This window comes from Haliotis cracherodii, unplaced genomic scaffold (genome assembly GCF_022045235.1).
Source record: "Haliotis cracherodii isolate W230 unplaced genomic scaffold, xgHalCrac1.p SCAF_4, whole genome shotgun sequence".
Lineage (NCBI taxonomy): Eukaryota > Metazoa > Mollusca > Gastropoda > Lepetellida > Haliotidae > Haliotis > Haliotis cracherodii.
This window is the reverse complement of record NW_027266297.1, coordinates 67,939,832-67,963,247: the sequence shown is the minus strand read 5'-3', so window position 1 is coordinate 67,963,247 and position 23,416 is coordinate 67,939,832. Positions and strand designations below refer to the sequence as shown.

General features: G+C 42.7%; 1 protein-coding gene across 5 annotated transcripts in view; it reads left to right on the top strand.

Moving 5' to 3' along the window:
* The window catches only part of LOC139478682 (serine/threonine-protein kinase PLK1-like), a 59,408-nt gene that overhangs the window by 2,061 nt on the left and 33,931 nt on the right, over positions 1-23,416 (top strand). For all 5 annotated transcript variants that reach the window (XM_071261251.1, XM_071261254.1, XM_071261253.1 and 2 more), the window contains exon 3: positions 22,329-22,436. In XM_071261251.1, the coding sequence (XP_071117352.1) occupies positions 22,329-22,436 (108 nt within the window). The remainder of the gene's footprint in view (positions 1-22,328; positions 22,437-23,416) is intronic.

Genomic DNA, 23,416 nt, shown 5'->3' with positions numbered 1-23,416 from the left:
GAATACGTTTCCTGTAAACAAACCTCTAAAGAGTTTTGGAACACACAACAATTAAAAGCCCAGAATTCAACATTTTTAAAAAAAAAAATATATGAGACAGGTTAAATATTGAGTTAAACAATATGTGTGCCAATCTGTAAAAATGGGTTATATAATTTGTAAACGTTTTACCTGGCGCCAACAGAGCATAACGATACCTAGGTGTTTTGAGTGTCACTGAATTAGTCATGATAGTTAAGTGTGTGGTGTTTACAAACACACCTGCACAAGTGCTGGTTAGGACATACCTTACAGTAATGGCAAACAGTCATCTGAGGTAGAAATCAATAATCTATTTTCTTGTTGTACATGCATCTGTGTGAACCTGTGCTTGTGGTATCGGCGGGTGGGGTGGGGTGGGGTGGGGTGGGGCGGGGCGTGATGCTTGATGACAAGCAGCTTGTATTCATGCTTGGACTAAGAAGGATGGGCATGTACTTGACGCTTGAACTAAAACGGGTCATGTACTTGATGCTTGAACTAAAGCGGGTCATGTACTTCATCACTGGAGGCTGACAGTTTCAAGCAGTGCTGATATCCGAGTAAAACTAACAGATACTGATTAAATTTTACATAACACGCCGGAGGCCCTGCCTCGACATTTTAAAAAATAATAACACCTGGCTAGAAGTTTAAAAAATATGTAAGTTTAGGGTTAGGTTGCCCTAACCCAGGCAAAATTTGAAGAAAGGGTTACAGGCGGAAATATTTCCAAAAAAAGTGTCTATGTGATCAAAATCGGATATTTCCTTGTGATTGTAAGTTAGAAGGTCAAACTTCGTTAAATTATTATATTTGTCATTTTATTTTCGAATTCCTCCTTGTCGGGTCAGACAATCCATGATGTCGAAGTGACAGATTATCTCCTTCCTCCGTTGACATCAGAAGACAAAATATTTACAAACGTCTTTCTCGAAGCGACCATTATCAATACCCTTGTCCATCCAACGTCACCCCCGCCTATCAATACAAGCTCTTAACTGTGTGTTCACACCTGTAAGGAGCCCTGCCCTATGGGGCCGGGTCAGGTATGTGGAGAAGCCCCATGAGACGTGTTTGCCCCCTCCTATCTGAACACACAGTTTTGTTTGAGCGTAGGTGTGCCCCCCAGATACCCTAACAAGGCCCCTCTGTGCAGCGAGCAGCGTTATGCACGCGGTGCATACTCTATTTACCTGAATTTGTTGTATCTCCTGCCCTGAATAAACCGGAGTAAACTTTTCCTTAATGGCACAAAGTGTGCGTCGCGGGATCGGGAGTTAGCTGAAAGGAACTGTTGTCATGGTTAAAGTATTCCTCATAATGGCCTCGCTGTGCCTCCTGCTGTTACGGTGCTGTGAACGCTCCCAACTCGGGGCTCGGCCGAGTGGCGTTCAGCCATTAGTCCCCAGAGCAGGCTAATTGTGAACTGGTGATTAATGATATGTGCTAACTGGGTTGTTCGCGCCCTGGTTGTAATTGTGCCGTTGTAATTAATCTCCAGTGTAATTAGAAACTGCAATTAACTTACCATTTGACATAGATGACAGTACGTTTACCCAATCCGGGAACATGACATTCTCTGTCAGCATCCATTGCGTGGCTCAATGCTGTTACACATTGACGGGAGATGTTACATATGCTGCTAATTCAGTTCTCAATATACACCATCCTGGCGAATTGCAAATGAGAAAGTTGTTGAAAACTGGTACATATGTGAATCTTTGCAAACCCTTTCATTCGCTTATGCTGAATAATGCTTGTAAAGTGGCCTTTAATATTCGGAATAGTTAAGAGTTCGGAATTATTGATACGTGAAATTGTCTTAAAGGGGATCGCTCGTTGATAGACCGGTGTAATTGTTTTAGAGCGTGTTGATGGGTATGGCTTGAAATATAAGGAATTAATACATATAATTTCATCAGATATAAGTTTGATAAACAAAGCACAATGGAGCGCCAGCTGTTTTGGTTGTGATGATTGCACCTTTAGTATAATTCATGGCATAGAGATGTGTTCAGTGAACGCCGGGAGTGTCACCCCGCTGTGGATGGATGAATCCAGCCGTAGGTGTGGGATGACGATCGGGACGTTTCCTGCTTGACTCACCCGTCATCTCACCACAGCCTACCTTTGTCGTACAGGTCATCGTCTCACAGAGCCCCGACGCGTGAAATTCCGGGTAGAATTAGTCTTCAGCAACCATGCTTGTCGTAAGAGGCGACTAACGGGATCGGGTGGTCAGGCTCGCTGACTTGGTTGATGATTGTCATCGTATCCCAATTGCGTGGATCGATGAGCATGATGTCAATCACTGGGTTGTCTTGTCCAGACTCAATTATGTTCATCTTCACGCCCTTTTGTTTTAGAGGCGGAAACCGAGTACATTGTATATGAAGGATAGGTGCAAAGTTTCGCAGTGGTGGTGAAACATGTACCGGCCTCATTTACCTACAGGTGTGATAAGGAGCGAACAGCTGATTGTGGACGCCATCAGCTCAGATCTGACGTTTGTGATAATAGCCTTCAATTATGTGCGAGCATTTCCCATTAAAATAGTTCCCTGAATATGAAATCTGGTACATATGTCTGGCACGACCCAGCAGGAGAAATAATGGTAAGGGAAGGTTTCGAAATGGTCTTTTCGTGGTCGGAATCTGGGAAATGTCGCAGTTCATGCTGGCCCGACATTCTTGTAATGGCGGCACCAGACGTATGATGGAAGTATCGAGATAAGATTTCTCACACAGAAAGGTATTATGGTCATGTAGATTCAATTAACCGCTGAGGTATATTGCTTGTTCGCAAACAAGTCTATTTACTTTCGATGTTATCTAGAATTATTGTGTGCAATAACCCACGAAGACTGTGCCATGGTAAAACGCATCTCTAAAATGTGATACTATTTCTAAGTATTATCTAGAGTCGGGGGCGGGAGAGTGGTAGAGCCACTCTTGTCCTGGGTTATTTCTCGATGTATATACTGACATCTGCTGCCAATCCTGTGCCATATCTCATATTGGGAGACAGCATCTGTGCAGCTTGTCCTATAAATCATGGTGAATATATCTCCTATCACGCTGTGAGGATGTAACGTGCTAGCTGCGTGTTGCAACAACACTGTCAGACCGGGCCTTCACGAGCACACGAGCAGTAGTAAATATGTCATTGGATGATATCCACGATGTCCATAATAACATATTACACGATGACTCCAATAGATGACGACAGCTTCCATAGATTATATATCTGGAATAAGTTATATCTCTCCAAGGCCACTGTCACAGGGTTGAATAATATTAAGATTATAGTGTCGCCGATTTATTAACTAATTTATTAACTCCGTTCCTCATATTAAATGATGATTTACAACTGCAGTTGTTTGTAACTTCATCCAGATACATGTTGGGGTCTCCTTCAACGGTCATGAGAATGCTGCCTGTGCAAATAGTGTATGTAGCTAGTTGTTGACAACACGTATCAGTTTACCCATCGTCTCGACAGCTGGATGTTGACTTAAATAAACCACTCCCACTATATTTATTTTCCTTATTATGCTAGCGGTCAACTCAACTGTGAAGTTATGTTTAGAGCAGTGGAATAGCCATTACCCATTTCCTGGCCGGGACATTGTGATTGTTTTTTTTTTTATCTGAGTTTGTATAACAATAATCGATTGCCCACCCTGTTCCCTATACGCCACATCATGAGATTTCCTCAAAAGCTACACCAGAACAAGGATATGATAACTAATACCACCTTCCTTGAAACTATTAATGTATTTCAACGTTCTGCATTCTCAGGCTAACAACGTGTTGTCTATACTATACGTTTAATGAGCATATTCTTGATATTTAGCAAACTGTAATATGTAAGGATAAGATGTATGGATGAACAACTTCTTTATTACAATTGTTCCTAATTGTAATAAAGCAGTTGTTCATACAAAGATCTTATCCTTACTTAGTACTCCAACTTATAAATACCTCTCAAGGAAGAAAATATCTACTCTACCTAACTGGGACGGTGGGGTAGCCTAGTGGTTTAAGCATTCGCTCGTATCGCCGAAGACCTGGTTTCGATTCCCGATTGGTGTGAAGCCCGTTTCTTGTGTCCCCCGCCGTCATATTGCTGGAATATTGCTAAAAGCGGCGTAAAACCATACTCATTCACTTTACAAAACTGATTATGCAGCCAGATTACTTTTAATGTGTATGTTGGCCAGATTACTTTTAATGTGTATGTTGGCCAGATTACTTGTAATGTGTATGTTGGCCAGAATACTTGTAATGTGTATGTTGGCCAGATTACTTGTAATGTGCATGTTGGCCAGATTACTTGTAATGTGTATGTTGACCAGATTACTTGTAATGTGTATATGTTGGCCAGATTACTTGTAATGTGTATGTTGGCCAGATTACTTGTAATGTGTATGTTGGCCAGATTACTTGTAATGTGTATGTTGGCCGAAAAGCTTCCCACATATCAATATTCCTCACAAAAGCTGAGCAGTATGTGTGATGGTCATTTGCTAAATGTTTCCTTGTTCACTATAGTTACCAGGCCTCAATGTGGCAGGCCACTCACCGGAAGTCCCGTGTCTAACTCACGTGACCCAAGCAGACCCCGAACATAAACATGGCGAGAGGGCAGTGCCCGTAGCTTGTCAGCACACTTTGCCTTTCAGTTTCAGTGTACTATTCGTGGCGTGTTATCAGTATTACCACGTGATATAGAGTCGCGTAAACATTCAAGTGCCAATCAAAGACCGCTCTTGTTGATGGCAAAGGTCGCTTCCGGTCTTTGGTTGTGCTTTTGTGTTGATTACATTCGGTATTGAACTGTTAGCTGCGAATCGGGGCGAGTAAATATTGTCGTAGTTGAATTGGAGACCTTAATGGTATAATATGAAGCTTTATTCAGTTATAAAACGTTGCGAGACAACCACCAGCAAGATTAATGTGTAGGGTGAGCGTGCATAGGTATAGGTGATCAGCAGCGTCAGCGAATACTCCCCTACGCGCCGACCAGAAAAACCAGTATTATTTCAGGACAATGCCCTTCGGACTAAGTGTAACTTACACTGCGATAGCGTGTTTCATTTTCCAAACACAGGATGAGAGTCATTTCTCATCTGAATTAAAGTGGAATAATCGAATTATCTTTTACTAACAATAATATTAATACTAACAACCCCTATAAGCAAACATTACTATTATCAGAATTTTGGGCAAGCGTTAGCTCAGTGGCTAAAGCTCTAAAGCTAATTGTGAGCAAAATGCCAATCCAATTTCATGAAAAGAGTTGCGTCGCTTGTCATAGGTTCGAATCTATGAGCTTTGGTGTATCGGCACCATACCCGTGTTCTTGGGTGTCACAACCTCACACACTAGTTTCTTTAATATAATTTCTTACACGTCATGCTAATCTCGATTATACAGTTAATTTTCTCATTCTATTTTGATAATTACCCTGGACCCAAAGGGTCATGGCAACGTTTGGGAAGTAAGGTCACTACCTCCATCATTCCTAACGCTAACTTAGCACAGAATTTCTCGCGCTCCTGAGAGTGATTTGATTGGAGGGCTATTTTTAGCGTCTTGTCATTGGAATCAGGCTCAAAACGAAGCAATGACGATGCATGGATATTTATGAAAATAGAATGAAGATATATAAGATGGACGATCGACGATGACATTAATGCTGTTCAGAGCAGCATCAAACCCAACTAACTTGTTCAGAGTGGAAAGGAAAGTTTGTAATGACCATCCGTTTGACGAGGTGTGTTGTGTAGAAGGGGAAGTCGGTACCCTGTCGCATCTTGTATACCCCTAGACCTGTTCAAATATTGGCCTTGTGCGGAATCCCTGTGGCGGTTTGTATTACCTTACTTTGTTTGTTGTTAACTGGATGTGACTCGCTCTATGTAAGTGAGAGAGACAACCTGTTCAGCTTCTGCCAAGAGCTTGCATAAGAGGCTCAACTGTGTTACTCTCCCCATTACCGTCCCCCGAACTTATCCCTTTTTCTGTCTAATCTCCCAAATACGTTGGATCGGTATTAGCTGGATTGGCCCGTTCTTGGCCTCCATGGTAAAGTTCTGTCTCTATTTAAGTACAGTTTAAGTTGTGTGCCTGATTACAAAGTGAATTCGGTTTAATACCCCGGGAAGGATCTTCCGGTTGTCAAAGAGGCTTATTCCTTGAAGTACATTTGTCTGATAACATGATGTTTTAATTCTGATTGAACGCACTAGGGGTACTTAACTCACAGTGAACTCTGTTGTATGTGTGTGTTATTGCGGGTTGAACGCGCTAGGGTTACTTAATTCTCAGTGAACTCGGTACTTAATGTGTTTTATTTCTACTTTAACACACCAGGGTTACTTGATTAGCGGTGAACACTTGTACTATATCGTTTTATTGATGACTGACCTTACACGAGTTACTTCCTCAAAAACAGACCTCAGATAGCTGGAATAATGATGAGTGAGGCGTTAAACAAACTTAATCATAATGAACCCTGTTTGTATACCTTCGTGGCTGCTTTTTTCACAGGACACTTTATTATGTTTGTTTCATCTGTCACATTGATTACACGGGTTTGAAACCAAGAACAAAAAAATGACATAAAATACATCTGTGTATATGATTTAACACGAACTGGACCCCACCTAACATCACCTGGTGTGTGTGACGTAACCAACAGCATTTATTCCCTCAACACTAATCCCGCAGATCAATTGAACGACCCTATTGTTTAAGCTTTGGCCTTTGCAGTTCTTTGACTGGATTAGCAGTGAGATATTTGTGTCGGACGGATTGCCAGAGGCAGATTATGTTCCTTGTGTTCCAAGTGTTCCCCGTGGCCTACCTCTTAAAGGTTGGGGGGAACAGATAACCAATATGGCTCCTGCAATAAGAACCATTTTGTCTGCTTAGATTTGTTGACCTTGGTATTCCATATTTATTACTCTTCGTTTGTTAAAGCTACTTTTTAACAACTAAAAGTGATGATGTTGTCTGTCGGAGTGTCAGTTGTGTCAATATTATCAACATTTACAAGACGGTTTCATTTGAGGTGGATCTGTCGTCTGTTAATTGACAATGTTAGAGTGGGTGAGTTGGGTTTAACGCCGCTTTTAAAAGTATTTCATTTATATTACGGCGCGTCAGCTTGATTTGGGAGGAAAGGGCAATATTAGAAATAAGATAAAAGCGGATATGGTGTTTTTTTATAATAACTATCAATATTGCACGGGTAGGAACACAACTTAAACAGCTGACGTGTTAATTCTTTAACAACTTTTGCATTTGAAACATTTCGCTTGAATCGGCTTTGAAGTTTGACGACGCCACATTAAAATCATACATCTCGACACCCTTCTGTATTATTACACAACAATCAAGGAGTTATCAGCAGACATCTGTAAATAACCGCCATTACATGGCCCTATCACAGTTTCCACCGACTTAGTTACGCCATGCAAGCTGCGATTGGTTTCAACGTCATTACGCCCTGGGCACACATTCTTGTCAAAGAGGACCGCTCTGATGCTGTGATGGACCAGCCGATTCTTAGCACGTTGGTTCGGAGTGTCATTCGTCACCACTCGCCCCTTTCCGTAACCTGAAAGAGGACCCGCCCCCTTTCGATGAATCTTATGGGCGAAAATACGACAAACCAATCAGAATACGCGTATGACTTCAAGTTCTTCGATCAAAGAGCCCCTCAGGAATAATTTTTGATTTTATATATGTCTTACCCAAGATACAGTTAAACGTGTTCAATCATACTGTATAATACCACATGTCCCGATGTGCTTTAAATTGCTTCTGAAATATGTATAATGTATGGGGAATTTACGTTAATCATGACGCAACGAGTTGACAATTCTTTTATCTATGCGCGTTAACGCTTAGACAGAACCCGGTCGCAAAAATGGCCACGACAGGGGCACGAGTCGCAATTCAGTTTGTCCCGTAATAACACGAGTGGGTCACGAATGCCAAGATACAGTTAAATGTGTTCAATCATACTGAAAACCCCGATGTGTTTTCAATAGCATCTGAAATATAGACGATATATGGGGGAAATATACGTTAATCTTTACGCAACAAGTGACAATTCTTTTAGCTTTTCCCGTTTGCGCTGAGACGGAACCCAGTCGCTAAAATGGCAACGAGAGGGGCACGAGTCGCTTTTCGGCTTGTCTCGGAATAAAACGAGTTGGTCACGAATGGGTTCGGAGTGTGACAGGTACCCTCGCCTCGGAGCAAACAGCGTTAAGACATAGGGGACCCCGCCGGGTACAGCTGACTAGGTTGTTATGTAATGCAGGTATGACGGCGGGGGCAAGAACGACAGCGAAACACATGCTTCACGCGCTAATCTTGACCGGGTTGTCAGACGACGTTTGAAGCGGAGGGAGAAGGCAGGTTGCTCTGACATTTCAATTAATTCCAGTTGCTTACACAACAGACGACGTAGCTGGGACGACAAGTTATGTACCAGGTTCAGTGTGATTGGCTTACTAATTGACATGCAGCTCGGGCCCACCTCGCCGCCATGTTTCTGCACCTCATTGCAAAACTTGTGTGGATTTGGCTTCAGGAAAAAGTGATGTCGTCACGAACACCCAAAACCTTATGATCTTCTTGAGTAAATGATACTTAAGTTGTAGTAAATAAAGTCTTAATTAATTTCCATTCAAGGAAATCACATTATCATTCGGGGTGGTCGGGTAGCCTAGTGGTTAAAGCGTTCGCTTGTCACGCCGAAGACCCGGGTTCGATTCCCGACATTGGTACATTGTGTGAAGCCCATTTCTGGTGTCCCCTGTCGTGATATTGCTGGGATATTGCTAAAAGCGGCGTAAAACCATACTCACTCACTCATTATTATTCTCATAACGTTGGTTTTAATTAAGTTCAGTGCACCAAAAACATCGTTTCTCATCTAGGGCGTTCGGGTAGCCTAGTGGTTAAAGCATTCGCTCGTCAGGCCGAAGACCGGGTTCGATTCCCGACAAGGGTACAATGTGTGAAGCCCATTTCAGGTGCGCCCGCCGTGATATTGCTGGAATATTGCTAAAAGCGGCGTAAAACCATACTCACTCACTCATCTGTAAACTACCACTGTTGATGAAATTGTAGTCTGTCTTACAGACCCTGATACATTTATATCAACTACAGCCCATGCAAGTCTATAATGTTTGGCAAGTCTAGATTACTGCAGTATCAGGAAATCTGTAAATGAAGAGAATCACTGGGCTCCCTTTTTATTAGATTTTTATTAAGATAACTGAACAACTGTTTTTTTCTGTATATGTTCATTTCAGAGACTATATGTTAGTCTAATGAAATTGAAAAGACTTCAATATGTACGAGTTTTGAACACATCAGAAGTGCCATAGATAAATAGGTTCATACAACAGGAGATGTGGAATTATTTCGTTAACAAAGGAAACTTTAAGCTACCTGTGTTGTCGTGTTCCCAAACATAGAGTTCTGTCGGGTTATCATTACACTGTTAAATGGTCATGGCCAAATACCCTAATCTGAAGAAGATTAACACACATCCGGGTTACCACCAGACATGATACAACAGACACGCATGCTCTCTGACAACCAGTCCAGGACGGGTCACGTGATGCTAGTGTTGTTATATTGGACAACACAAGTAAAGACTTGGTGGCGAGTATTCCTGGAGAATATCTGACTATATCCACTGATGGTGTTTGGGTTATGTTTTATGATTGAGAGGAAATGACAGCGTCCTGTGAATGTCAGGTTTAGTCACGCAGCCAACACACCTGTGTTCTGTAAACAGTATCTACCTGTGCAGGTGAAGGCTACATATATTGATTTGTGATTTGTGATATTGATTTGTGGCTTGACCCTGGTGACCACACGACGGCTGTGCAGCAACTTGTGTCATCCCGCAGTATGGCGGTAGCTTGCGCCGCGCATGGGCATAGACTGTAGACATCTGGTACATGGAGTCTTGTAAAAAACATGATACTACCCGTGAAGATCCGGGGTAGAATAGGTCTTCAACACACTACTACGTCTGAAACCCTTATTTAGGCATGCTCCCCTTGCTTGTCGTTAGAGGTGACTAACGGGATCGGGTTGTCAGACTCGCTGACATGGTTGATGCGTGTCATCGTATCCCAATTGCGATGAGCATGATGTCAATCACTGGATTGTCTGGTCAAGACTCGATTATTTACAGACCGCCGTCATATGGCTGGAATATTGCTGAGTGCAACGTTAAACAACAAACAAACAAAAACATGATACGTGAGTCCACGAGTGAGTGACAATCTGACTGCTTTGTACTGTAACTGGTAAGTCCTACGAGTGTTAGACTACCTGACTATATAATGTAACTGTAAGTTAAATCCCTATTTACTACCGGAGGGAGTAAATATTCCGATCAAAACTACTGTACCTTGCCACCAACGAGCTCAGGGGCACGGCTGGCCCAGTCGTCTAAGGCGCCGCGATTCGCTGTGCAGAGTTGAGTCACTTGGGCACGCCAGAAACCTATGATTGTGGGTTCGAATCCTGGTTCGCCCCAATTATGTTTCTAGGTTTGTCAGCACCATACCCGTGCTCGTGGGTTTCACCGAAGTGGTAAACGTCTGAGACGGCGTTAAACCCAACTCACTCACTCACTCACCAACGAGCTCTCACTGTTCAGCAGTGGACAGTGGCGATTACTAACGATACTTTTGTCATGGTTTTAACGTCATTAGTGAACCACTGCACCATAGTTCTTGTTGACCCTGGCTTCTCTAGTCAATTACACAATAACCCACCATTGCCTGGTATATTAAGTCAATCCTATTCGTTTAGTAGTAGCTTGACCTTGCTGCGACTTCATTAATACCAGTTTGGCCACCATAGGCAGTTTATGAAGCCCCATAATTGACCATTGTGCTTTAACGAGGCTTCTTGTTGTGATCTGCGGGGAAGGATCTGCTTTCTTATTGAAAGTCCTGTCATACCAATGGCTTCGGATCAGACAACCTGTAACGACGACACCCAGTTGTCTTTGGTATTGATTGCCTGTGTTGACATCTAATCTATCCATCTCCTGTACGACTGAAGTCCCTATCGTGTCTCTCCACAGTCCCAAGAGCTAGATCACTTACATACTACTTTGACATTTTGTAGAATGCAACACTGCCCATTTTTTTATAGTTGCGCTTCCCATCAATTTAAAAATAACACAGATTACTCGCGCTAATAATAGGCGGCATGTTGGCATGTAATTGCCAAACGGTCTGGATGACGTCTTCAGGTGTGTCGCGGACCAGCGGGAGGCGTTGACAGTTCAGGGAACCAGTTTAGCTTGAGCACCTGCTTCTATACAGGTCGCCCGGGTGCCATCACTGTTGGGGGCGTTTGTCTGGGGGTATCATTACCTCATTGTGGACCATCAGTACTGACCGCTAGGTGGCAGCCAGACACTGCAAGGTCATTTGCTGACGTGAACCATCTCATCAGGTAGCCATTAAAACGTCAAAAGTTCTGAACCAGGCCTCTGTAATTTGTCCGACGAGACATTTAACTGAGATATGTTGTAAATGCCAATCACGCCCCCTATTCTGACATTTTTTACACCTAAATTGACCAGCAACAGTCTGTTGTTAACCTTTTGTTATTTCCTACTGACGTTTTTCTCTATCGTCCCTTGCTGCAGGAACTATGGAATGAATGTTTTGGTTTGACCTCAAACATATCTTTTCTCCGCGAGAGACATTTCTGAAATGTTCATATTTTCGTTCAGGAAATCTAAATCTCCTGTTAAGTCTCAACATTCTTGGAGATGATTTTTTTGTTCCGAAAGTCCATGAAATGTGAGTGGGAACGGATACTGTTCTCCCCATAGTATTTGACACATCCTTATACACATAACCTCCGTGAACTATGCGCTAACATTGAAACCAAATCGATATTTACAACATAGTCCACGCCCCACAAGGGCTTGGGTTGTAGGACTTGGGTTGTAGGACTTGGACTTTCCACAAGACTTGCACAATCTGGACCCCTGTGTATAAAGTTGTCATCTCGCCAAGTTGACGATGACCCATGCTGACGGTTGATGGCCGATTTGGTAGGAACGCCATAAAAAAGATTATGGTGGCGACTTCTCGAATCTGAAGACGCCTTCGACGTGAGGTTTGCGTGGCTGGCTCTTCTTGAGGAAGTTTTATCTTTGTTGCTGTACATCTGTTTAAGGTACTGATAGAGGATGTAGGTCGTGCCGTAACCTTATCAGACTTCCCCTCGTGTATTGGACTGAAGTAACCGTAACACGGATAAATATTACTGTGTTCTCAATCGGTGAAACGCCGCAAAAACACTGGAGAATGTACCAGGCTCGTCACAGCCACTGCGGTCGAATAAATAATGAAGATATATTTCGGTCTTGCGTGTTTAATATTAGCTCGTAAACTACAAGTTTATGTGGTAGGAGAAGACGGTGAAATTAATATTTTTAGTTAGCTTTGTGTTCTCGTGGTTTGTTTGTATACACAAACATTGTGTGAGCTTTTCGTTGTCGTGGTTTGTTTGTATACGAAAACAATCACAAGGACGGGTTGCGAGCCGCTGTCGACAGTCCAGTACACACAGGCTTATTATGATCAAATGTAATACAAGAAAAAAAACACACGTCAGTTTATCAACAGAATGTGAAATTTCGAGTCCATGTTTTAGAACGCACCAATAACGAGAATTATTAAATACCTCGGATTTATTTCAATTTAATATTTCAATTAAATATTTAATCGACTGGTTCCAACATTGAAACTGATATCGGTTGTAAGGATGTCATGGAAGCAAGACCGGTGTCATGTGCTGTATTTGTAACAACATGTCGGGTGGGGCATATATATTGTGACATTTTACCTCTCACCCAGTAAAGGCTCGTTGTAAACCACACCCGCCCCTTATCGCTGGGTACTTTCCTCTTTAAAGACGTTTTTCACGCAAAGCTGAGAGGTCTGTATAGTTTTGGAGATTACCTTTCATTTTTCTAGTAATCCTACCTGGCCCATGCTTTTGTTCCTGGTATAATTCTGCTTGTGATAATTTTCACGAGTATGCGAGACGTGGCTGAAGCTGACAATACCCAGCTGGTTCCCGTCTTTGTCAACATGGTAGACCTGTTAGTAGTTGTTAGGAAATTATGAGTTCCCAGTTAAGAGTTGTTGTCAGGAAATTATTACTTTGATAATCGCTGCCTGCGGCAAAGTGTCTGGTTCTACTGGTGGTATATTTATCTGATAACGATCAGTCGGATCACCTGTACCAGGACTACGCCTTCCTACAACCTTCTGTCAGTTCACGATCAATGGCCTGTAACACGCGGTATTGTCTATATCTTCTGGAACGTACAATTAATAGAGTCTACACCCACAGGAACTCGACGATAGCGTGTATAGCATAATATATTCGTATAGAAAAAAAATCACACCCCTCTTTACATATATGAATAGAGTGGTGTGATTTTTTTCTATACGGGTACATATGCTATACACGCTGTCGTCGAGTTCCTGCGTCTAAACCCTCCGCAGTCTCAGCTGCATTCGTAGACGGTTGCAGTGTTCCACAAGAGGAAGTGTTGCACAAGAGGTATTGTTAACGAACAAATTGCCCGTTTGAAAATATGTTGCACAACCGCCTTGATTCAATCGTGTGCTTGTGGGGGTCAGGGGTCATGGCTTAGTGGCTAAAGTGATCGCTGATGACACTGACGACGCGGCCTATTTTCGACATGGGCACACGCTGTGAACCCTCTCTTGGTTTCCACCCCATTGACTAAACCTCTGCATTAAAGTATCTAGTTGGGGTCTAGATATACAATGCAATATTTTCCAACGCTATATAGAAAGGGGAATTGTTTAAAACGTTTCAGTGTAGTTGAGCTTAATCCTGATAAAATCCTTGTTTATTGAACGTTCAATATTATCATATACTGTCCCGAGAGATGGTCACGATATCTTAATTTTCTTAGTCCATTGTAACAGGCCGTATGATGCTTGTGAGAGCTTGATGACTCGGTTAAGATCTATTTTGTTTTTGAAATCCCAAGGCATCGGTGAAGCCAGTGTGCCAGAAGGTCTTGATCGCCTCAAAGATTCTGCCAAATACAGGAAGTTTAAAGGAGATCTGTAGCTTCAATGAATGAGCCATTTGGCCAGAAGTCCGAGATCCTGGCGTGCAGGTAGTTGAGTTCACGAGCAGACGACATTGGCAGCCATCTTGTTTCTTATAAATAAAAACGTTGTCTCGTTACGTGACCAGGTAGTACATTGTTATCGTTATCTATATGGTGGTTGGTTCGATTGGGCTAACCAGCACCGAATGCCTTTGTCAGGGAGTGAAGCTTATAAACTGTAAAGCCTTTGCCAGTGATATGAAAGAAAAAATGCATTCACACAGGAAGGAGAAACTGGATACTTTCCAAAGGTTTTTTCTTTTTGCTTTGCTCTGTCTGCGACATAAGGGATCGGATTATGTGGGTCCAGGGAGTGCAAGGAGAGGGAGCGAGACACAAATATTGTACATGTAACTGATAGACGTGCACTGTAAAACTCTTTGACAGGGTCGTCTGGGTGGGTCACAGTCTCAGTGCACCCTCATCCCTGCCGAGAGTTTTATCTTCTGTGTATATTTCAGAACGATGCACTGTGCTGAGTTACCCGATACCTATATGAACTCAGGTCTATCAAAGATCTCAGGGGCTCTCCCCTTGTTTACGCCGCACTCCACGCAATTGGGATACGATCTCATGCATCAACCAAGTCAGCGAGTCTGACCACCAGATCCCGTTAGTCGCCTCTTACTACAAGCATAGTCGCCCTTTACGACTAGCTTGGGTTGCTGAAGACCTATTCAACCCTGGGTCTTCTCGGGTTGACTGAGTGCAGTACGTCATAAACCTGGGTTGAATCCTTTCACGCCGTGTTTTGTCTGACAGAGACGCCATGAAAGGATTTTGTATTAAGGTTGTACAGATGTGAAATATTGCCCACGATTGTCACGTCCTATTCAAATTTATGTTCACATTTGACTTCCACACTTACTAAGTAGGTCACTGGGACAGTTTGACCTGTATATTTTAATCGGTGGTCTGTAATTTGAAGAGACCATTTGAAATGTGTCAGTCCAATTTTGAGTCGCCTCTCAATAATGATCCAGAGTATTGCCCTGATTTGCTACGCTCACAGTGTCACATTGTGTGTAGGTGAAGGCGTGTGTCCTGTGTTCATACACCAGAGACCCCACGAGGAGACCCTAATACACATGTATTCACCACTCTATCGCTGGTGTGTTGACATATCCATTTAACAGCCATGGCGTATATGGCTCATCGCAACCATTTAACATATACTGCTGCGACACCATATTAAACTTCAGGCGTATTCCACGTTGTCTGAAAGAAATATTAATGTACATTGATAATGTTAAGTTTAGGATTTAGCCCATACATTGAGAGGAATAGACGGGAAGACGTCCCCTTGTAATGAAACCGGTTTAAGACCTCAAAACGAACACGCGAGTTTCATGACAAAGGGGAAATCAGATAAACTGCTTTTAGTATGTATCTTTTGAAAATCCGGTGTTTTTATTGTGAAGCCTTTTTTCAAACAAGAAATGTTTCCGCAATAGATCAGCCCATTTTCCGGTTACAATGGGACGCTGACAGTTTGTCGCTGGCCTGCTTTTGGTGCGGGATGGGTACAAACCAAACGTCCCAGACTGGGATCAGCCTATATGCTCTTAATAGCACACGGCCTATACGGGAATATTCGGAACAAATGCAGGCGCTCAGCAAATCATTAATTTTTCATTGCTCAGATCGATTTTATCACATTATTGGGCTATTGAATTTCCTCCCATTGATCATGTCATATCGTCCCCAGCAGTCTCGTTGCATGATATTTCTTATCTGATGACGGGAAACAACTTCCGGCATGAAGGGCAATTCTAATACAGCACGTGATATCAGGTGTTAAAGCAGGGCTGTTAGAGGGGTAATCATGGCGGGCACTATTTATATTTGATAACAATTGATGAACAGTGTTTCAGTATGTGTTACATCATTAGGGAAGCTTCATGTTAATATCGATTAAACATGTAAATGTTATGGGTGTACGGCAGAACCTTGTCGTATCAGCCGTTGCCTAAAACGGCGGGAAGATAAGTAGCTCCTGACATCGCGTGTGCTGGACGCGTATATTATCACACTTTGACTTCTGTCTCTTCTTGATTGGGAGCTGACCACACCTGCATTACTGCTTGGCCCAGTTGGGGGTAGAGACACAGGCGTTTGCGCATTTCTGTTATGAAGAAGAAACTTAGTTTATTTCTGTTTGTTGTTTAACGGCGCACTTAGCAATATTCCAGCTTTATGACGGTCTGTAAATTATCTAGTCTGGACCCGACAATCCAGTGATTGACTTCATGAGCATCGATCTATGTAACTGGGATACGATGACATGCATCAACCAAGTCAGCGAGCCTGACCACCCGATCCCGTTAGTCTTACGACCTTCTTACGATAAGCATAGTCGCCTTTAACGGCAACCATGGATTGCTGATGACCTATTCTACCCCGGATCTTACTAACTTACTTTGGAGATTTAACGTGCGCCGGATCTTCACGGGTCTAGTTTATTTATGTGTCGCACAGTGCCCAATCACGGAGATGCAGTAGTGAATACAATACAGTACACAGTCCGGCCAACATGGCCTATGGGACTCAAATATAAACACAAAAAGTATGCATTAAAAGCAAATGGTGCTAAAATGACATCAACACAAAACATACACTACAATGCTTAATATTCTGGCGCAGATACCCGTGCCTACATATGCCAGCACCAGGACGAATACAGCCTATTAATGCGTTATAGTTTCTCTGAATGTTTATAGCCTTATAAAATATTTTAAACTGATTAGTTTCAAATCCAACAAAGGGTACTCTGACTCTCTTTGTGCGTATCACAAAATGATGTAACACGAGGAACAGCTAGAGAAATAATTGATGGCGTTAAAGAGAATCAATGGAATTGCGCATGGTATTCTTTGATCTCCAAGTGCCATATTTTCTAGACGATAAATGACACGACAGGTAAAGAGGATGGACGTTGGACGGCATGGTTAGTTGTGGCTCTGGTCATTGTGTCCTGAGTCCGTCGTAGATGAAGACAGATCAGACAGGACTGGATCCCTGTGTGACTGATTGTGCCATCAATCAGACGCTGTGACTTCACTGGGGACGACGACGTCGGCGGTAGAGGCTGATGAGCTGATCTATTGTTAGGCAATACGTTAGGGTCAGTGCGACCTAAACGCGGTGTTTTTACCTGCCTCGGTAAACACTGGTGAATGTGCACTGTGGTATTTCCATACTTTCTCTCCCTGACAACTGTTGTAGATGTGGGCAGGGTGGTTAGCGTTACAGAGGTTGCATCACACCCGACTGAAGTCGGCAGGATGACTAGCGGTATAGAGCATGTAGCATACCAGTTGTAGTCGGCAGGATGGTTAGCAGTATAGAGTTTGTTTTGTTTTTTTGTTTTTTGTTTAACGCCGCACTCAGCGATATTCCAGCTGTATGACGGCGGTCTGTAAATAATCGAGTCTGGGCCAGACAATCTAGTGATTGACATCATGAGCATCGATCCACGTAATTGGGATACGATGACATGCATGAACCAAGTCAGCGAGCCTGACCACCCGATCCCGTTAGTTGCCTCTCACGACAAGCATAGTCGGTTTTTTACGACAAGCATGGGTTGCTGAAGACCTATTCTACCGCGAATCTTCACGGGTCTATAGAGGTTGTAGCACACCCAGTTGCAGTCGGGAGGATGACTAGCGGTACAGAGGTTGTAGCACAGCAGTTCACGTTTAATATACAAAAAATGAATAATCATTTACGTCTTTTTGTACAGTTGAACATCAGGAAATTACTTTATTTTGTTTTGTCAATAATTTATTCACATCGCATATGGAAGAAGGAAATATGATTATGCACTATAAATAAGTAGTTAATTACAGAATAACATGTCTCACAGTGAGGGAGGTGCTCCACGCTATTCAAATACATTCGACTGGAGAGCGGTCTATCATTTCGGTTTATCACGGGCTAAATGAGAAAGTGGAAGCAGGGGCGAGTTGAGGGTAATGAATTTAGAGCAAGTCGGTTCATGCAGGAGAAACAAAAGCTGTTAAAGTGTACTTCTACACACAAAAAAACACAGAAAGAAGGCTTGGTTATGGTCGAGTTGCACATGGCGGGATGGTGTGCGAGGTCAGCTGGTGTGTGCTGCAAGGGTCTCGTCACATTGGAGCAATGTCGCGTTAAGTCCCAGGGCAGCTCAGATCACAGTGGGTCGGTTTCACGGATATCGTGTAACGTCATTACCAAGATGGCAGCTGAGGAGTTTCTTCTCTGGGCTTGCTCATCAAAATGGAGCCTGGTCCAAGAAATTAAACGTCGTTATGGTTACAAGGTGGTGTTGGTTTCAGACAAACTGAGTTGGCAAGCCAACACGTATTGCGTCAAGTTTGCAACCTTCCTTCCCTTGAGATACAAGTGTTACTGTTTGTACTAAACATTCTTCAGCTTCATTGGTATTCTTGCTGAGTTGAGGTCTGAGGCCGCTTGAAACATTATTACAACTATCTTCAAAGTGAAAGGTTTGTGGGAAGAAAGCTAAGGGACAGAGGTCTCAGACGTTTGCGGTGGCACGGGTGGCCCAGTCGTCCAAGGAGCCGCGATTCGCTTTGCAGAGTTGCTTCCCTTGGGCACACCAGAAATCTATGATTGTGGGTTCGAATCCCGGTTCGCCCCAATTATGTTTCTAGGTTTGTCAGCACCATACCCGTGCTCGTGGGTTTCACCGAAGTGGTAAACGTCTGAGACCTGCATCACTTCGAGCTTTCCTCCCACATTAAGCTGACACGCCGTGATATAACTGGAATACTGTTAAAAGCGGCGTTGAACCCAACTCTTTCTCAGACGTTTGCAATTTTTGCGAAACCTACGAGCACGGTCGTGGTGTGGACAAACCAATGATCATAATCTGAATGGATCTTGAATCCGAACCCACGCGAGCAAGTGATCGCAGGTTAGGGAAGCAACTTTTTCAGTTGTCCCACTTGATCACCGCTGTCCCTTAGTGATTTGTGGACCCGTGAAGATCCGGGGTAAATATAGGTCTTCAGCAACCCATTGTTGCTGTAAGAGGCGACTTACAGGATCTGGTGGTCATGTTCGCTGACTCGGATGATGCATGTCTTCCTATCCCAGTTGCGTGTATCTATGCTCATGATGTCAGTCACTGGATCGTCTGACCCAGACTCGATTATTTATAGACCGATATCATATAGCTGGAATATTGCTTTGTGTGGCGTTAAGCATCAAGCAAACAAACAATATTGATTTGTGCGGTTGATTTATACACAGTAACCGATTGATACACTCATTTAAAGGCGGCATACCACCCTTATTCCCACAGGCCCCAAACAGGAAACGGTATCACAGGGTGTTCATATCCGAGTGTGTATTTAGTCGTCCATGTATGTAGGATAGACAACGTCCAGCCTCGACTGAAGAACGCGTACAGAGAATCCCTCTGCATCGCATTCATTAATATTTTATGTCTGTCACAAACATGGAGTGACGCCATTTCGCGAGAGATTCTGGGATCTAGATAGTCAACTTCGTACCACGACGGCCTGTAATGAGACGAGCCGACTAGCCGACTAGCCTTTAAAGTAAAAGATATGTTTTGATTTTTAAAAGTCCCATTTAGGCATGAGTTTTCTTTTCGAGTTCGTGTAATTGTTTTTCATTTGTACACCGGAACGTATTTTACAAGGAAAACACAGTGCAAGGCTTAATGAAATAAGATAATGTTTTCTTGAGCGACATTCCCAGGGGAAAATAGAAAAAAACAATGTACTCCATTTTGTTTTACATATATGAGCAGCAGCTGCGCGAGGAAGTCTAACATGGCCACCTCCTAACTTGGTTCAGGAGTCGCATAAGTAAGACAGTGCCCCTTCGAGTGGAAGTGCTTGGCGTTGTCTGGATGTATGATGGGAGAGCAGAGCGACAGGATATAGGTCTTTATATCGTGTAAGCCCGGACGTGACCCGCCCTCACACAAACAGATGGTAGCCATGTCTTGCGACCCATGGGTCGACACTCTTCTAAGGCTTTGGGGAGAGGTAGTAGACTCTCCAAACTCAAGTGTTGTGTGCCTTGGGGCGAGGGGTATTGCTGACCCGGGACGTCCCAGGGGCATTGATCTGATAGCCTTGCAGTCTCTAGTAGAGTGGTCGAAAACAAAAGATGTATTAAAGAGCGACTGTATCTGCACATAATCTGGTAGTGGGTGCATACCTACAGAGCTGTTGCAGTGTCTCGACATTAATATCTGTTACGCACAAGATGTCCAAATCTCAATAACATTGAACACCTTACACCTTTCGAGTGCATCCTCATGCCAAGTGGACGAGTGCAAACAATTGTGTATGGCCTTGGGGCAGGTGGGGGTTTATACGACACAGTTGTTGGTCATCGTCAAGGACTTGTTTCCTTGTCAGGTGCGCGGCATGGTCAGCCTGTTGCCTCCATTTAGATGATATACACTTACGTGTCGCGATCTGCACGGACTCTTGGTCTAGTTCCTACTTCACTCGAGAAAACATTCAGACTGTGTATCATGAACACAACTGACATTTTTCTAGATCCCGTTTTTGATAGTTCGCTTTTCTCTTCCTTTGCGGTGATAAATAGTTTGTTTAACATTTATTGACTTAGGGCAAAAGGTCACATGGCAAAAAGTGGTCAGATCGTAGAGATACGATGTCACATTGAGGTTAGATCAGCTGAGTTGGATAAGATTAAATGTGCGGGTAAATATTTAGTAAGGTGATACAGGCAGATAGATGGTACCTATTGATCCCCCGCCACAACACTTACTGAGACCCAGATTTCATCAGGGCCTCGGGCAGACGACAGCAGCAGCAGACGATACTGATAGGTTCGTGAGCAGACGACACACGCTTTCTTTGATGGTGGGACTGACCGGTCACGTGTCTGTTGCATAACATGGTGTCACCCAAACATCTCCCAATAAATGGGAATCTGTATTGATGCATATGCATGAATCTGATCTGACCATCTGATGTATGTCCGCGTGGCATAGAGGTAACCGCGAGGTCACAGCTGTTGACTACGTTTTAGTGAACCTGCAGACATAAATGTCGACTAATTCGAAGCTTTACACTCGGTGTTTATGTTTTGTACATGTATAGGCTGATTTGTCAGAGTTTGCCATAGAATGCCATCAATGGTTATTTGGCATCAAATAGAGATTATCTCCTTCCAAATATCAGTTGAGTTGAGTAACACATACAGTAAAGTACGTTTATAACGAACACTCTTATAACGAACTGACGGATATAACGAACTGATATTTTTGTCCCGACTATTTGCTATTGTTATACTGTAAATATGCTTATAACGAACTGCGGTTATAACAAACTAAAGTTAGTGGTCCCTTTGAGTTCGTTATAACCGTAGTTTACTGTACTTAAATTAAGTTCATAGAAATATTCAATCATTGAATGCTATGTTCGTGAAAGAAACTATGAGTATAGATCCTGGTAGACAACCTGTTATGACACATCCTTGGTTTAAAATTCAAAACCCACAATCGTGTTCAACTGTTGAGCAAAACTATTCTGTTCGGAAATGTACGTTATGCGCGTGCGTGCGTGTGTGCGTGCGCGCTTGAAAAAGATGATATGAGGTAGTAGGGTTATTTCCGACCGGAAACACCTTTGGGAAACTCGATTCCAATCAGCATGATAAAATTTTGGATTGGGGGTTATCAGCGTGTTACACCTGGCTGGCTTATCAGGACACAGTGCCCTCAGCGTTGACCATCCATGTTGGCATTTGTGGGGATTCGTTTATCTTAAATCTGTCTGTACATTTATTCCGGATAAGAAATATGGAAACCCAAAATATCCTATGCATGTATTTACTATTATAGTATGCATGTAAATAACAGCTAATATTAACGAGATATAAAATCTATCGAATTTTATTCTACGTGTGTTCCGGAAATAGATGTCAACCCAAATTAGCCCATGTACGTATTTTCTATTTTATTATAATAATTTCAGCTAACCAGCTTATATTTACTCGTCGTGGAATTAAAAAATATTCAATCTGTTCTTATGGTGATTTGTATTTTGTTTCAGGGAGGCTTTGCACGTTGTTATGAACTACTGGATCTAAACTCCAATAAAATATACGCCGGGAAAATAATATCTAAAACCAGGATTGCGAAGCCCCACCAGCGGCAGAAGGTAAGAAAAATGTTGATTAGAGATATAATCTGTCTTCAAGAACCTGGAATGAGGCCCGTCAGCGTGAGCCTTGTGATTGGACGTCTTCTAAAACTACTTTCCACATGACATATTATCACGCACAAATGATCCCCAAGGCTTTTTGTTTTGGGATTGTCGATGCATTGTGAAAAGACATTAATCTTTGGCCGGGTAAAATATCCCCCTATCCCTTCTTCCAAATAGTGTTTTCATGATATGGCGTCTTATACAGTTGGACGGCATTTGTGCCAATCAAATCTTTATTCCAGGTGGATAAGTTTATGGTTATCTTGTGGGACCATCTGATACATGATTTAATATAAAGATCTGTATGATATATAAAAGGGAAATTTGGAGTTTGTTGACATTGTTGAATTATATATGTTCACACTTTCACAATGATTTTTTTGCCGACATGTAACGTGACACACAGCGCATATCGTTATCACGTCGCATACTATAGACTAAAGTATAGCCTAGCTTGTCGTACACCCCCGTATATCACGTGCGAGTCTCTCGTGTGACGACAAGGTACTTAATACAGTGGTGATGTCAGATCGTTGTGGGCGTTCAGACAATGTATAACCTACACACTTTCACTGATATTCATGAATAGACCCATGAACGTTTCAACATTTCACAAATAGTTTAAGAATTTGAGCACTCTGATATAGGTGGTAGCATTTGATTATATGGTGGGATATAAGGTGTGTTTCAATATAACAATATTCCATTGTGTATTTTTACTGCGACATCTATATTGAGAGTGTGAAGAGACGTATAAATAGGATTATTGAAATATAAATACAGGTAAGCTAGTGGGTATATTGCATTGCTGTACATGGTATACCTGCTTCAACAAAAGAATTCAGTCGCTTGTGTTTGAACCATTGTAACGGTCATTGGATTAGGTGGTTATACGGCATACACGGGGGTAATTCGCGGGTCAAGATTTGTTT